The following is a 17,100-nucleotide window of genomic DNA, read 5'->3' as shown; positions in this document are numbered from 1 at the left end:
GTCTGTGTGTTGTGGTGTTTGTGTTTGGAACTTGGTTCCCTTTTGCATGTATCTTTAAATCCTAATCCAACATGACTCATGAACAGCCTCATTTTCCCTATAATTTCATCACCTTTTAAAATATGTTACGAATCAATTTTGCAACAAACATCGCCAAGTTGAGAGTAAGAATCTTGGCTGATTTTTTTTTTTAATCTATACTTCCAGAATAAATTGAGATGAGATTTTAAGTGCAAGTAATATCAAGCCTCATTAGGAATCCTCTGTTTAATTTTTATTAGAAATTATGTATTATGCAAGCCTGATGGAATATATGATAAATGAAATTAATGTAGAAAACTAAATTGTTACAGATTAGTGGAAAGATTATAGACAAGATAAACAAGAATATTGGAGCAGAGTGCAGAGATCCGTGCCATTCACTATCCCCCACCAATCACCCCACCCCTCCAGCCTCCAAATACATCAGAATTTTTGAATCTTACATAGGCTGCATCAGCCACATCAGGATCTACTTGATTGTAATGGAGGCAATTCATCCTTGAGCCTCAATATTTGCCAACCAAGAGGACCAACTCTACTGTCCTTGGGAATCAACCTAAACTTTTGCACTCAAGTAAATTAAGTGGGATTTACTAACTTAGGCAAGACTGCTGCAAACTAAACTACAACTGACAGTTGTTGCTTCAGGCAAGTTGGACTCGTAATACAGCAACTACTATCCCAACTGTTCCCTTGCAAACGCTTCTATTGTCACAGAACTGAAACCTGTGCAAATTAAGAGATAAACATGGATCGAATCAATGTGAAGCTGCTGATATGGCGCATAATGTTCAGTCCATAAAATCAATTGGAAGGACGCAAACACAATGAAGCTTTTGAGACCAAGCACAGATCTAGTCAATGCATCCCATCATCCTGATGCTGACCAAGGTGATGATGTTGCACACTGATGATCGCAGCAAGTTGATGTGAAAGGTAAATGGAAATTAAATTTAGACGTACAGCACGGTAACCTCTTGGCTTGTGAGCCCACGTCGCCCAATTCACCATAACCCCTGCTACGTTTTGAATGATGGGAGGAAACTGGAGCACCTGGAGGAAGCCCTCACAGATGCAGAGAATGTACAAACTCCTTACAGTATTATTTTCATTTTTAAATTGGGTGATGATAAGGGAATTATTCTTTTGCACTACATTTGTCATGGAATTCTGATCGCCTTCACCGGTGCAAGTTTGTTAAACTATGTGCTTTTATTCAGTTTATTAAATTGTATTACAGTTTTACTGGTGGAAATCAAAACATTTTCCTATTTTGCCTTGGATATAGTTTCACCCAACACAAACAACTGCTTCTCCCTGTTTAGCATCTGCAACATGGTACCTGTAAAATGTTCCCATGAGATTTAGGGGGATGATAAACAACCTGAAAATGCCATCACAGCAACAGAGGTGTGAGTTTTACAGAGAAGAATGGTGAAGAGGTGTTTAGGACTTTTTAAGTTCAGGCATGAGAACTGAAGGCAAGGCCAGCTAAGGAGATGATGCACAGAGTTATTGGAGAAGGGCCAGGGAATGTGATTGAGATAGGAAGATGCAGTGCAACAAAGTATTGAAAATTCTAAACCCATCTATCATGATCTTTACAAATGAAGGCTGGTCTGTCGTTGAGCTACAGACCCTGTGCTTTTAATTTCCTCCTGTACATTCACATCAGAATTAGAATTTAATGTCATGAACAAGTCACGAAATTCGGTGTTTTGCAGCAACATCAAAGTGTAAACAATCATATTATAAACCATCTAACAATAATATTTTTTAAATAGTGCATGAAAAATAAGGCAGTCGCTTTTGTTCATTGATTATTCAGGAATCTGTTGGCAGATGGCAGAGGGGAAGTAGCTGTCCTTGTGCCGCTGAGTGCTTGACTATAGGCTCCTGTATAATTTTCCGGATGGTAGCAGAATGAAGAAGGCATGGCCTGGGTGGTGGAGGTCTTTGAGGATAGAGGCTGCTATTTTAAGACACCGCCTCATGTTTTTCCTTGTCCTTAGATTTGGTGCCTCCATACCAGACACTGATGCAACTGGACAGAATGCTCTCCACGGAACACCTGTTTTCGAGAGTCTTCAGTGACGTACTGAATCTCACAAAGGATAGTCACTGGCGGGGCTTCTTTGTGATTGCATTGACATGGAGGCTCCAGGACCGATCCCTGGAGATGTTGACACCCAGGAACTTGAACCTCTCCACCACTCGATTGGCACTGCATCGTGTTCCCTGAATCCCTCCTGAAGTCCACAATCATTTGCCTGGTTTTGCTAATGCTGAGGGCAAGGTTATTGTTGCGACACCACTCAAAGAGCTGCTCTCTCTCCCTCATTGCCGTTTGTGATTTTGACAACAACTGTGATGTCATCAGTAAACTTGTAGATAGCATTGGAATTGTGCCTGGCCACACAAACATGGGTGTATAATGAGTAAAGCAGTGGGCTAAGCACCTCAATCTAAACCTAACGTTGAAAACACATGAGAAACAAAAAAAGCTGCAGATGCCGGAATTTTGAGCGAACAATCACTGGGTGAATTCAACAGATTAGCATTCAAGGGAAGGAATGGTCTGTCAATGTTGTGGGCATGGACTCTAATCAATGCAAGTCTTTGAAACCACATGCTGTAATTTGTAACCACAGGGTGGTGCTATTTGTTGGCTGCCTTCAACTTGGAGGGAAATGGCTGAAGGCAGATTTAGTGCATTGCAAATGTTATGTTTAGTTATTCTGTTTTTAACTGAAATTATACAATTTTAGTTATAATATTGAAATGCCATAGAAGACTTGAAGGTTTGGATGAGCTATCAACTACGAGTTAATGGGACTCTGCCCTTCTTTCAAAATCAGAAGAGCATTCTATTTATTTCTCTACATTTTCCCTTTAAACGTCTCCTATCGTCAACCACTTTCCAAAGGAGAAAGTTCCACATATTCACATTCTGAGAAACAACGTTTCTTCTGAATTTCCATTTGGATTTATTTGATTTTACCCACAAGTGGAAATATTTCTGCAACTACTGCCAACAAAAGTATTCATAATAGTGAAGTCCTTGGTCAGATCACTCATCACCCTTCATTAAAGTGTGCTAAATCATTTAAGTTTAACTTACACAAGCTGTGGACTAAGAACACCCACCTCCAACTTCATTATATTCAGGAATAGTTTTGAGATTGTTGACTAACGTGTACCCTTTAACTCATGAGGTCTCCATCCTGAAACATTAATTGTATTTCTCTATCTACAGATGCTGCCTAGCTTGCTGAGCATTTACAACATTGTTCTTTTAATATTGTTTTCTCTTCATTGACACAACTGTTATACAGTTGTAGACTGAACCCCCCACTCCAGAAGCTTGAGTACCTACATCTTAGCTTGAAATATTATTGCAAAACAGACAAATTTTATTTTTGAATGTTACTCCTATTGATACTTAATTCATTTTTAATTTACTTTTATTTAGATGTTGCTGAATAGCATTATATATCTTTTGATGAACTAGCTTTAAATGCAGGAAACATGAGAAATTATGTGTGATAAATAGTTCCAGTAAATGTAAAGGATCTCTGATGAGATTAAAGGCAGTGGAGGAAGCAGTTCAATGAGAATATAGCTATGGAATTTTGATGAATTGATAAGAAGGGCTGAAAACACGGGCCTGTAAATTTCAAGTGAGTGTGGGAAAGATCACCTGATGAATTAAGTGCTTAACTATTAGAATTTCCAAACAAGTGAATAGAGTAGCAAACATATCCGAGAGTGTTGACAGGACATTCACCAAACAAATATGAGGAAATTTGTCACCAGGTTTGGACAAATTGATAGATTTTGATGTCTTAAATATAGAAAAGGAACTAGGAGGAAGCAGAAGAAAATCCTGAGTAAAGAATAGCAGGTGAAGACACCACTGTAATAGTTGAGCAATTAATTTTGAGGATGCTAATGAGGCCAGAAATGAAGAAGCATAGATATCTCTGGAGAAGATTACAGGGATAAACACAGAAGGGAGCTTGAAGGAATTTTAAAACTATAAATGTTTTTTACAACTAGGAAAGATTGGTCTATTTAGATAATCACAATGTTTATCTTAATATTAAAATATGAGGTGAAAATCTCATGATATTTCACTTTTTTTGAGAATTATGTAAGACAATATATAATTGATATCTGACTCATATTCTGCATTGTATTTATATAAAAGCTATATCATTAATATTTAAACAATATATACATGTAATATTTCTCTTTTAAATTAGTAAAATTATTTTAATAAGAAAAAAAACTACAAATGTTAAAATATTAAAATATAGGATGTCTAGCCAGTGTTGTCATCTCAAACTAATGTTATTTTTTATTTGTGTATGCTATAAAGATTTAACATTGGTGAGATGGTACCCAAAGTACTCAGTGTGGTAGAGCCACTGTTAACACGTATGGCTGGCCCGCCTCTTGCTGATTGTACCTGTGGCTCTGTGGTGATACGACCACCAGCCTAATGCAGGGGACAATCTCTGTACCTGCAGAAAGACCACCTGGAGGCTGTCAATCATCCGACCCGAATATAGATCTGGCCGTCACATAGTAGCCACCAAAGCATGAATTGGTGTTCAGACTTTTACCTGAATAAAGCCTGTTGTACAGTCTTTTGAGTTTTGTGCTTACTTGCTGCTACCTCAGTGCACCACAGGCTTCCCCCCAAACACCTTGATTCCCCTAATAAAGGTGGTAACCTTGCTCCCCCAGAACAAGCTTGGGTCAGCAATGCAAGGCGTGCCTTCTGTTTATGGTAATAAAAGCCTATCAGTCAGGTAACCTCTAGTCTTTGGAGTTATTGATAGGGCACCACTCTGCACAATATCAGTCTTAATTAAATAGTTCCAATTAAAATATGGAATGAGTTGGTGCCGCAAGGTCAGGCATATCTGGTATCTGCGGATGGTTTGATCAAAGATCCCAAGGGGATTTGAAGCAGCAGTGGAGACGATGTTTCCTCTTGCTCCAGAATCTGGAACTAGAGGTTGTTCTTGAATAAGTTAACAAACTATTTCCCATTGAAGATAGATGAGGCATTTTGACCTGCAAGTCAAATCATTGCTCCACCCCTCCCTTATGGGAGTTTTAAGAGAAGGGAGCCTGTTTAAGTTTGGTGGGGGGGGGGGGCATTGCTTTATAGAAGAGCACCCGAGGCAAGGGAAGTAAGAAGTAATTTGAGTCGACACACACTTCCCCAGAGCTGATTTGTGGGGGAAAGATTTTGCCCTCGGAACCATTCTCTGTCCCCACTGCTTCACAGCCGGACATCAATCACTGTCACCTCCGCAAGCAAGGCGGATGAAAAATCGGAATACACTCGACCTTTAACCGTGTTCGTGACTGGAACTTCAATGCTCCTTGTTGTGAAAGTGAAGTCTCGACCAAACGTTAATCTATGTGTGGATTTGAGGAGCGTCGCCCGAAAATTAGACGAGTAGGCGGGCTGCATCGATGACTGACGGGGCGAGTTAGCCAATCGTGTTCTCGGTTGGGCCCGCCGGTGCCCAATCACGGCGCAGGTGCTCGCCTGGACTGTCATCGGAGAAGGGGGCAGGTCAGTGGGAGCGGGGCCTGAGGGAAGGGGCTCGGTGGTCAACCGGGGTGGGGGGGGGAGGGGGTTGGCTGGAGAGGAGCGGCCCGGAGCTGTTTTGATTTTTTTTGTGGGGGGGGGCTTTTTGAGGGCAAGATACAAATGTGGATGCATCACTCTTACGGGGAGTTTCCTGAGTGCTGGGGGAAGGAATCTGTTTAACTTTGGGTGGCAGTACTTTGGAGGGGGGGGGGGCGGTGAGGAGGAGGGGGAAGAGAGGAGAGGAGGGGGGAGGTGGAAGAAGAGGGTTGGAGGTGGTGGAAGGGGAGGAGGAGGGAAGAGGAGAGATAGGGGGAGAGGGGAGGGAGGAGAGGAGGGGGAGTTGCAAGGGGAGGAGGAGGGGGAGTTGCAAGGGGAGGAGGAGGGGGAGTTGCAAGGGGAGGAGGAGGGGGAGTTGCAAGGGGAGGAGGAGGAGGGGGAGTTGCAAGGGGGGGAGGAGGAGGGGGAGTTGCAAGGGGGGGAGGAGGAGGGGGAGTTGCAAGGGGGGGAGGAGGAGGGGGAGTTGCAAGGGGGGGAGGAGGAGGGGGAGTTGCAAGGGGGGGAGGAGGAGGGGGAGTTGCAAGGGGGGGAGGAGGAGGGGGAGTTGCAAGGGGGGGAGGAGGAGGGGGAGTTGCAAGGGGGGGAGGAGGAGGGGGAGTTGCAAGGGGGGGAGGAGGAGGGGGAGTTGCAAGGGGGGGAGGAGGAGGGGGAGTTGCAAGGGGGGGAGGAGGAGGGGGAGTTGCAAGGGGGGGAGGAGGAGGGGGAGTTGCAAGGGGGGAGGAGGAGGGGGAGGAGGAGGGGGAGTTGCAAGTGGGGGAGGAGGAGGGGGGAGGAGGAGGGGGAGTTGCAAGGGGGGGAGGAGGAGGGGGAGTTGCAAGGGGGGAGGAGGAGGGGGAGTTGCAAGGGGGGGAGGAGGAGGGGGAGTTGCAAGGGGAGGAGGAGGGGGAGTTGCAAGGGGAGGAGGAGGGGGAGTTGCAAGGGGAGGAGGAGGGGGAGTTGCAAGGGGAGGAGGAGGGAGAAGGAGAGGAGAGGAGGGGGAGTTGGAAGGGAAGGTGGAGGAGGTGTTGGAGGGGAGGGGCACCCGAGGCAGGGGAGTTAGAACCTGCTCTTGAGGCTCTGCTGGAGATGGTGGTTTTATGAGAAGCTTTTATCCAGCAAAAAAGAAATGGAGCAATGTCCTGTGCTGAGGAACTTGTATATCTTGTACAATTTTATTCTGTGTTGATTTGATGGTTAATAAATAAAACGTAGCTTGGGTATGTTACTTTTTTTGTGTGTTGTCTTTTCATTTTTCTTTATTGCAACCTTGCCCATCAAGAATTATATTTCCAGTTTTTCCAGTGTTACTGTCCTCCTCCAGCCCCACCCACTAAGATCTGATTGAGGAATGTACCATCAGTGACCTGCAAAGGAAAGAATCTTGTTTCTCTACCAGCATAAATTAAAGAGGACAAAATTATTTTTCTGACATAACTTTCTTTTTATTTTCCCTAGTTGGGATGAAATTGGAAGCATTGTCACACCATCACAGAGCAGCTTCAATACAATCATTCTGTCCTTGTGCTGAAAATGATGGCAGCAGGCAACAACATAATTAACTAAAAAAAAAATCGGCCATCTTCATCGTGTTGCTGAACCCAGTCCCTCTGAGCTAAGACCTTGCTGCATATGCTTGAAGATGAATATTGTGATGATTAAGATTCTCTTCATGGCTGTGGTTTTTATCCTGATGATGTTGGGGTCCCTGATGCCTGTTCGGATCATCCAAGCCGACTATGAGAAAATGCACAAATCTAAAAAATTGCTGTCCATCTGCAGTTCTTTTGGTGGTGGAATATTTCTGGCTACCTGCTTCAACGCTTTGTTGCCAGTTGTAAGGGAGAAGGTGAGACCATTTACCTTTTTAATTGTCATAGATAGAGCAATGTTATGAGATTAAGTACCTTGGCGTTGAGGAAAAGACAAAGTTTTTTAAAATAAAGAGAATGACAATGGGCTCAGATCCAAAACATTGGTTACCCTTTACTTCCTCTAAATGCTGCGTGACCTGCTGAGTTCTCCAGCACTTCTGGGCATTGCATTACTGGGTTGAGAAGTGATTCAGCAACTGTGAACTGGAAACACCTACAAAGGTAGTTTGATGTCTCTAATGGGAGGTGCTTGAGTGTTCAGAAATAAATATGCCAACAAAGGAAAAGGAGATTTCCAAATCTAGACGATTAAGTGTATGCAGTGAAAGGTAAACAAAATAGAAGCTCAGGAGAAGCATGGATAAAGTGAATGCTCAGTCTTTTTCCCAGGATAGAGAATAGTTGTAGGGTTAAGATGAAATAGGAGAAATTTAAAAGGAACCTGAGGGGCAACTTTTTCACCCAGAGGGTCATCTGTATCTTGAATGAACTGCCAGAAGAAAATAGAAACAGGCACTATTTTGGATGTTCAGAATACATTTTGACTGATACATAGATAGGAATTGTTTAGAAGGATATGGAGCAAAAACAATAAAAGTCCAAAAATCTGGATGCCAGAAATCCAGACCACTTAAGAATCCGAACCCTCAAACCTCCTAAATTGACAAGCTTTTGTGTGTGAGCATGTGTAAGTGCCACAGATGCACAGTGGCAACAAGTGACCATACTGTATTTTTTCTTTTACAATGTTCATTTTTAAACATAATTTCAGGCATTGCACACTTTTTTGTGGTGAAAACATTTTGTTTACATTTTTGTCAGGTTAACTTTTTTTTAAAAACTGCTCATTTTGATAAATGAAGTGTTGTTGTATTTGCTAATGAATAAACTATCAAAATTTACCTGTTCATCTCTTCTGCATTCCTCCTTAAATTTGTATTTTCAAAGAACCTCCTGAGAATCTGGAAAATCCATAAATTCGGACAGATCCAATCCCCAAGCAGTCCGACTTTTACCGTACAGGCAATTTGGGAGTAACCGATAATACCAACTTGATCAGCATGGAAAAGTTAGGCCAAAGAGCCAGTTCCAAGCTCTACAACTCTGTCAATTAGTGAGTGCTTAAGGTAACAGTCTGTATGTAGAAGCTGTGACTGAAATTAATGTAATTGAGGATATAAAACAAATACCTGCAAGCAAGATGAAAGAAAATCCAAAAGTACATAGAGGATCACTAATGAACTAGTGAAGCCTAATTGGATAAACAATGTTAGGAGGCAAGGTTATTGAATATTTTGCAGCCAACTCACAAAAACAGAAGAAGGATGATGCCTATGTAACTGTTGGAGAAGAAGAAAGGATAAACATTGTAAAAGAAGAAGTATAAAGGAGTTGGCTTATTTGAGAGTGGTTGAATCACTCAGCCACAATGAAATTTATTCCAGGCTATTAAAGGATGCAAGGATGGAAATCGTTATTAGCATTTTCAAACCAGTATTCAAACTACAGGATTGGTGCCAGAGGACGTTGTTTAAAAAGGGGTGTGTAAACCAAGTAATTACAGCCCACTTTGTTTAACTTGAGCAGTGGGAAATTATTGGAATTAACTCTGAGGGACAGAATAAACCTTCATTTAGAGCAATGCAAATGGATAAAGGACAGGCAGCATGGCTGACTAACTTGCACTTATTTAAGAAGGTAGCAAGGAGGGTGATGAACGATGTGAGTTTGATGTGTACATTGAATTTCGGAAGACATTTGACGAGGTTGATCAAAAACTAAAATCCCATGGGATCTACGTGAAAACTTGATCCAGAACAGTCTGCGATGGGAAGCAAAGAGAAATGGTTTGTGTCTGCAAGGCTATTATCAGTAGAATTCTGCAGAGCTTGATATTCATCCTTTTGCTTTTGAGTAATGGTTTGGACTTGATCACACCTCCAATATTTATATTCACAGATAATACAAAATTCATGTATTGTCAATGAGGCTGGTCAGTTGAGCAGAAAATTGGTGAGTGCAAGTTGATGCTTTTGCAGAGGTGCAAGACAGCAAATTATACATGTTTGGGTGAAATTGAGAGGTGTGAAGGAATAGAGGGACCTGAGATCTGATGTACATGGGTTGTGGACCAGATCAATAAGGTGGCTAGAAAGTGTAATGGATCTTTTACAAAAAAATTGGAAGATCATCTAGTTTATGCCAGAATTTTGTGCAGTCCTGCTTTTCTTTAACAACTTGAGAACTATATCTATTTTTGATTAACACATTACTGTAAAGATAATGATTACATTGGTGTTGGGGGCAAAAGAAATTTTAAAAGGACATTGCCAGGACTGGTGTATTATAGCTTTGAGGAAAAATTGAATAGGTTGCAATTGTTTTCTTTGGAGCAGAGGAGTCTGAGGAAAGACTTATCGTATATTTTAGCGTATAAGTCAAGTCATGAGACCCTAAAAAATTCTCGGGGGGGGGGGGGTTGACTCATCAAAAGCACCTCCCCACCACTAGCGCTGCCGCTCCCTGACACCTCCATACCACTGGGCACCACTGTAATTGCTCCGACCTGGGACCCTGAGCTCCTGCCTGATAAGCTGAGGTTTTTTTAAATTTAATTTACAGCTTTGTTACTTGTGATTGGGGTGTTTTTAAAAATTTTTTGGGTTGTTCCTGGGAGGCCCAGACAGCCCGAAAAATTGGGGTTGACCTACACGCCAGATATAACATAAAACCATTAAAATTAGGCTAAAAAAGGGGGGAGGTGCAATGGTAGTGATCATGGTTTCAATGTCTTAAGGATTATAGCCCCCATTTGGTTATACTTGGCTGCCACTAAAGAACCTTTTCCTTCATCCATCTCTTGTCTAAGAACTTGCACATACGAGTACAAGACGAAACGGGGGGTTCGACCTATCTGTTGGTCCACTTATATGCCGAAATATATGGTAATTAAACTATGAGGAATCTAGATACAATAATAAGGAAATGTTCAAGGGGTGAATTTTCTCTAAAGGGATACAACTATGAATTTCTGCATTGCAACTTTCCATACCTAAATGTTAGTCTGATTTCCAGGTAGTTGCAATACGTTTTATGCCACTGTTAGTGCAATTTTAACAAATGCCTCTCGATATACTGATCATTTTAATTTAGGTCTCGTCCCTTGTATATTTCTCAATAAGAATAAATCTGTACTTTATGGAAACCTACTCTAAATATTTCCCTAAATCCACCCAAAACTGCTTAAAAGGAATTTAATTGATTAATAACAGAGAGTATTGGATATACTCAGCCAGTGAAGGAGAGAGTAAGTAAATGTTTCACATCGTTGGTTTTAAATTAGTATTGGAAAGAAAGTTACAGATGTGGCACATTTACAGACCAGGCTAGTGAAAAGAGAGGAATAAACAAAAGTCTTTAGGGCAGGGGTGGCCAACCTTTTAATTTTTAAATTAGGCATACAGCACAGTAGCAGGCCATTTCGACCCACGAGTCCGTGCCGCCCAATTAACCTATTTCCCCGTACATGCTTATGGACCATAATAGCCTGTTACCGTGCTGTATGTCTAAATTAAAAATTAAACGGTTGACCACCCCTTCTAGGGGGTAAAAGGCAGGAGTACAAAATGGAGAAAGAATATTGGCTGAAGGCTCAGCTAATGGGAACATGCCTCAATGGGTCATAAGGAGATGTAAATGAAACAGCCAACTCATTACACAGTTGTCCTGAAAACAACCGTGGTGTGATACTGGTGCAAATTAACTTTTTGATTTATTTTTTGAGCAGCACGGCCAACATTTATGGCCTGCCCTCTAAATGAGCAAGAGACTGAACCTTGTTGGTGATTTCAAAAGTAAGTTAAAAAATCAGTCACAACAAGAGCCTGGCATTACTTGTTTCTTTTCTTTCTTTTCTTTCTTTGGCTTGGCTTCGCGGACGAAGATTTATGGAGGGGTAATGTCCTCGTCAGCTGCAGGCTCGTTTGTGGCTGACAAGTCCGATGCGGGACAGAGCTCCTCTCTTTAAAAAAAAAGTTAACAGCAGTCCAATGGTTTAATGGTCACTATTATTCATTCTAGCTTTTGAAATTCTAAATGGATTAACCTAGTTGAATTTAAATTCCCCAGATGACATGAATTTGTGCCTCTGGAGAGGAGCCCAGTAATTTAACCACAATACAATAGAAGTTTAAAATTCCAGGTGCCTGTAATCTGGACCACCCGAGAATCCATACTTTTCAAAAACTTCTCAAAATTTAGTGAGCTTTTGTTTGCTCGCGTGTGTGCGTAAGCGCCACGGATGCACAGCGGCAACAAGTGACCACACTTATTGACTTTATTTTTCTTTCAAACTGTTCATTTTAATAAATGAAGCATGCTAATGAATAAACTATCAAATTTTACCTGTACGTCTCTTCTTTGATCCTCCTTAAATTTGAATTTTAGAAGTACTACCTGAGAATCTGAAAATCCAGACCAACCCAATCCCTGAGCAGTCCAGATTTTAGGATGCTACTGTATTTGAATCTGCTTATCTGCACTCTAGAGTTGAGGACTGAAGAGAGATAGATGAGGGAAGGTAGGATGAGAGGCTTGAAGAATGTGTCCCTTTCCTAGCCAATCACAGTGAATATTTTGGACTGTGTGGGTTATCATATTCAATATCCAATTAATCATCCTTAGTTGCCCAGAAGATGTGTGAGTATTTAGCAAGGAGATCCCAGAGGTTTGTTTAGTTTTTCAGGACAAGTTGCATCATGTCTCTGTGAAATACAGGTGTGGCAAAAAAAAAATCCAGATTTCTCCCTCTGCTAATGGAGCTTTGCGCCAATGACTTGGGTCTGAAGCTAAGACTAATTGGTCTTGCGTTTATGCACCTTTAAATCACAAGTGGATTGGCTCCTTTTCAGGGTTGCTCTTTGTCTAGTTTATGCTGTGCCTGAGATCCTGAGAAGAAAACTTTCAAAGTAGCACCTTTATCCCTCCCTTAGCATGAAGTGCTAGGTGGAGGCAGGGGAAGGAGGACTTGAAAGGTTTCAAATCAGTGCTGCACAGCCAGATTGGTGAACTGCTCTTCAATAGAATCACATGGAATATTCAGTGTAAGCAAATGAAGTTTCCTCACAAATCCCACCTCCAAAAATTCTCCAGATGCTGCCTAACTTGCTGAGCACTGATAGTTTTTTAATTAAATTTCAGGCTTTACCATGCCATACTTCAGGAAGCATCATTATGTGAGACTGAGCCATCAATATCAACTTTGGTCAAAGACACCCCAAGGTCTATCCATGGTGGGGGGATTTTCTTTTCTTTAGTTCTAAAATTAATGCATTGAATTTTATCCTGAATCTCTCCTGTGAATTAGAAGCAATCGGTATTCGGACTGCAGGGTTCCATGCTCCAAGCATTAACTTCTCCTGACCAGAGATACACCTTCTCCTTATTTAGATCAGTTGTAATGAACATTCCAAACTGAAGCCATCCTTCAAAACAAGGAAATTTAGAAATATACAATATAAAGAGTGTTTCAGCTTATCTGGCTATCTCTAGAGATCAGACACACAATACATCGGACACAACAAACATTACTCATTTAATTTTCCTGTCCGGTACCTAGCCATCTTCCCATGACTGCACAAAACAACTTAAAAATTTACCGAAAAGTGAAAACCTTGCCTGGATAAGCTATCCTAGTATTGCTGCAACAAATTGCATTTTCCAGTTAACATAGCATAATTTCCTGCAGCGCTTCACAGGAGCGTTGTCAGGTAACAGTGACACAAGCAACAAATCATGGCAGGAAAGATGCATGTAAGAAAGAGCGCAGGTGCTTCTGCCTTTAAAATTAGAACTAATCACTCTGGATTTTACTTGAGTCCAGGTTATAGATGTAGGCCACATCTTTGATGTAGAAAACAATGCACTAGCCACTGTGAGGGAAAAATACATTGCAAATGAGCAGAATTGATGCAGGGTCCAGCAATAACATATTTATATGGAAGATTTAACATATTAAGGCATTTCAAACATATGTGGGCACTGTGCTTACTAAGAAAATGGTGGTTTCTCTTTCCACAGATGTTACCTAACCTGCTGAGTTTTTAAACATTTTTTTTTGCCCTTATTTCTCCAGTTTTAATTTTTGAAATTTTCTATTACAGGTTCAGGAGGTTCTTTCAATTGGAAAAATATCGACCGACTACCCACTTGGTGAGACAACAATGATGGTGGGTTTCTTCTTGACTATTTTTATTGAACAGTTGATTCTGACATTTCGAAAAGAAAAGCCATCATTCATTGACCTGGAGATGATCAATGCAGGATCGGAGGGTGGCAGCGATTCTGAGTACGAGAGCCCCTTCATTTCGTCAGGACAAGGTCAAAGCAACCTCTATAGACACAGATTCCATTCACATTGCCATTCCTTGAATGTGTCCGAGGTTCCCCACTCAAGCCCTTTACGCTTGCTCAGCCTGGTATTCGCCCTGTCTGCGCATTCTGTATTTGAAGGTTTGGCCTTGGGCCTGCAGGAGAAAGCAGCAAAGCTGATCAACCTGTTCATTGGAGTCGCGGTGCATGAAACACTAGCTGCTGTGGCCCTGGGTGTGAGCATGGCAAAAGCAGCAGTGCCAATGAAAGACGCACTGAAGCTGGCCTTGATGGTTAGTGCAATGATACCTATCGGGATAGGCATTGGGGTGGGCATCCAAAGTGCCAACAGTCTCGGCAGTCACATTGCATCTGTACTGCTGCAAGGTTTTGCCGCTGGAACATTTCTGTTTGTCACTTTTTTTGAAATTCTGGTTAAAGAATTTGAAGACAAGCATGACCGTCTTCTGAAAGTCCTTTCTCTGATCATGGGCTATGGACTGCTGGCTGGGCTTGTCTTTCTAAAATGGTAACGATTTGCTCTGGTGCAGCTTGTAGGTTCATTGAGACATATGTCCAGGTTAGACAAAGTGGTTAGTTGTTTCCTCAACTTGCTGTGTTACCTTCTAATGTATCGAAGCATCAATGGGCAATGTGAATTGCTGCTGTGAATATCCAACTGGAATGATGTTTACTACAAGTATACTGTGCAAGTTTGTCACTGGACTCAGTGTATTGATTGCAAATCAGCAAAAAGCTTTTTAAAAATAAGCTATTGCACTGTAATGATATGTCAGTATATTTCCTGTGGTGTTCTTAATTAATACAAAATTGCTTCCATCTGTATAATCATCTTAAAAGTAGTTTCTCTGGAAAGATGCTATTGCTGCTGGGAATTTTCACAGTTGAGTCAGGGATTTCACATGCACATCATTATACATTAGTTAAGACTTTGCTGAATATATCAGTGCATGTTTACTGGATGAGGTTAAAGTTATTAATGGACTTTTTAAAGTTTGCATGTTGAATTCCATATGAACAAACTTCAGTAGCATTTCTGCACAAAATCTGTTTGTAAACATTTGTCTACTCCAGGATGTTTTTGTAAAATAAAATAGAATAGCCTAATGAGCTACTTTCCTAATGTGCCAGTATTGAAGCCATGATAATGTGCAAGCTCTAGAGACACATTCATTTTCCACCTTGTATGACCAATCACACAGCAGGAGAGTCTCGTATCCTGCCTCCAGTTTGTGCTGAGCTGTGTTGGCAGTTTCAGCCTGGTTGGGTGTATGACAGTGACTTGTTACTTCTTTGCGCTCGGACAAGAGAGGGGAACACCTGCCGGGGTCCTAACTACCAATTCTTGTGGCCTGATTATAGAAAATGGGATTAGATTAATTTCCCATCTCTTCCTCTCCATTAGCCCTCATTGCCTAAAATTTGTGAAGAAGACCAATGAAATGTGGCTCTTGGTTTGTTGGTAACTGCAAAATGGGGGAATTGCATGAACTAAATTTAGAAGGATTGGTAGTAAACTTAGGAGAAAATGGCTTGCAGCTTTATGTTGCCCATTGTTGATTCTTGTTACTTTTTTTAAAAACTGCCTGCGGGAGGCTGACGAGAAGGAACACTAATGCCAGCAGTGTGAAAGGATTGAAATAACTTCCTAGGTCAGAATACTTCAGTTAATTCAGTTTGGTCTTTGTTATGCACTCATTAACCTTATAAGCATCAGTTTCATGTAAAGCTCTCCAAGTTCTGCTCCATATTCACTATTTTTCCCACAGCAATGGTGAGGGTCCAGTCACTGTGACATGGTTTCACTGGTACACCACCACAGATGGAGAAACATCAACATGACTTTCTGATCAGTGACCCCTGTGGGTAACTGTACATTTGCACAGCAGGTGAGAACAGAACTGTGATGCTAACATACCTGCCAGAAGGAATACATCATTACCCTACGGGTGCACAAACAAAGTGCAGCAGCCATTTTGGAGGGGGTTATCCTGAAGCAGCTAATGCATGTACTAATTTGTGCTTTGGTAGAGAAAATGAAAATGGTGTTGTATGTAGCATATTTTAAAGCAAGGTTCTCATGCTGGTTTTTGCTTTCTAAAAAGTGGAAACATCCAGGAAATAATTCCAGCAGATGTTTGCAAATTTATGGAAGGACACCATTTCCTGTGCAAGGATTTGGCAGAAGCTCTGTGAAGTATAATTGCTCTCTTGGGTGAAAAGCTGTTGCTTGTACACTGCTTCACAGAAGCAGCTTTTTGCTGTATGTAAATTCCTGAGAAATCACAGCAAGTGATTTCCACCAATACCACGAGCCTAAAAAAATTGTTTGTGTTTTATTTTCTGTTTTTTTTCCTGAATGCACTGAGATACTGGCCCATGAGTTGTGCAATGTACTGTTTCCAAGTTGGCCCACCCAATGCCTTGTGGGTCTGGTGTGCCAGGAGCCTATTTAAAGGTAAAGGTTCCATTATTGTCATGTAATATTATATTTAGAATGTAACATACATGAAATTCTTTTAACTTTTTTCTACTCTAAAGCAGACAGAGAGTCATCACTTTGTTCAGTGCCCCTCACAGCCTGCTTAGCTTTCGAGATCAGACAATCTCGGGCATATTCAGGCTATTAGGCTTCTGGGGGAGAGGTCTTGAATGATTTTGTCAACTTGTCTTGTATACTTATCCTACAGTCTTGTACACTTGGCCTACATGTGTATTGTTTGACTGTATGTGAGTTATGTCTGATTGTACGTCTGCGTGTTTTGTACCGAGGACCAGAGGACACTATTTCGTTGGGTTATACTTGCACAATCCAATGACAATAAACTTACTTAAAAGTAACTGGTCTCAAGAATGAAATATGAAATGTTTTAATATAAGAAACTGAAATGAAATTCCTGCAGAGAAGTGGTTCATAGTGCTCAGTAGTATTTTTTACAATTTATTTTGGATCTAATTTAAACAGTTTTTGGAAACCAGCAGTGTTCAACTGGCATTCATGGACTGAAAGTAAATTAGGAGGAAGTGCAGACCACCATTTAACACTGCTTTGCCAATTCAATGAGAGCAATTGATTTGTTCTTAATTGTTGCAGATGTTGACCAATTTTACCCACAATATTAAAAACTACTTGGATTCAATTCTAAG

At 41.2% G+C, this 17,100-nt stretch overlaps 1 protein-coding gene across 1 annotated transcript; it reads left to right on the top strand.

The window, feature by feature from the left end:
- The first annotated feature begins 5,330 nt into the window (after window positions 1–5,330).
- Window positions 5,331–16,794, top strand: LOC138758718 (zinc transporter ZIP3-like). The gene is made up of 3 exons (XM_069928054.1): window positions 5,331–5,638; window positions 7,148–7,538; window positions 13,725–16,794. The coding sequence occupies exons 2-3, from the start codon at window positions 7,332–7,334 to the stop codon at window positions 14,463–14,465; spliced, it is 948 nt and encodes a 315-aa protein (XP_069784155.1). The 5' UTR covers window positions 5,331–5,638; window positions 7,148–7,331; the 3' UTR covers window positions 14,466–16,794.
- Window positions 16,795–17,100: the final 306 nt, after the last annotated feature.

This window comes from Narcine bancroftii, chromosome 3, assembly GCF_036971445.1.
Source record: "Narcine bancroftii isolate sNarBan1 chromosome 3, sNarBan1.hap1, whole genome shotgun sequence".
Classification (NCBI taxonomy): Eukaryota; Metazoa; Chordata; class Chondrichthyes; order Torpediniformes; family Narcinidae; genus Narcine; species Narcine bancroftii.
The sequence above is the reverse complement of the archived record's forward strand: the minus strand, read 5'-3'. Positions and strand labels throughout refer to the sequence as shown.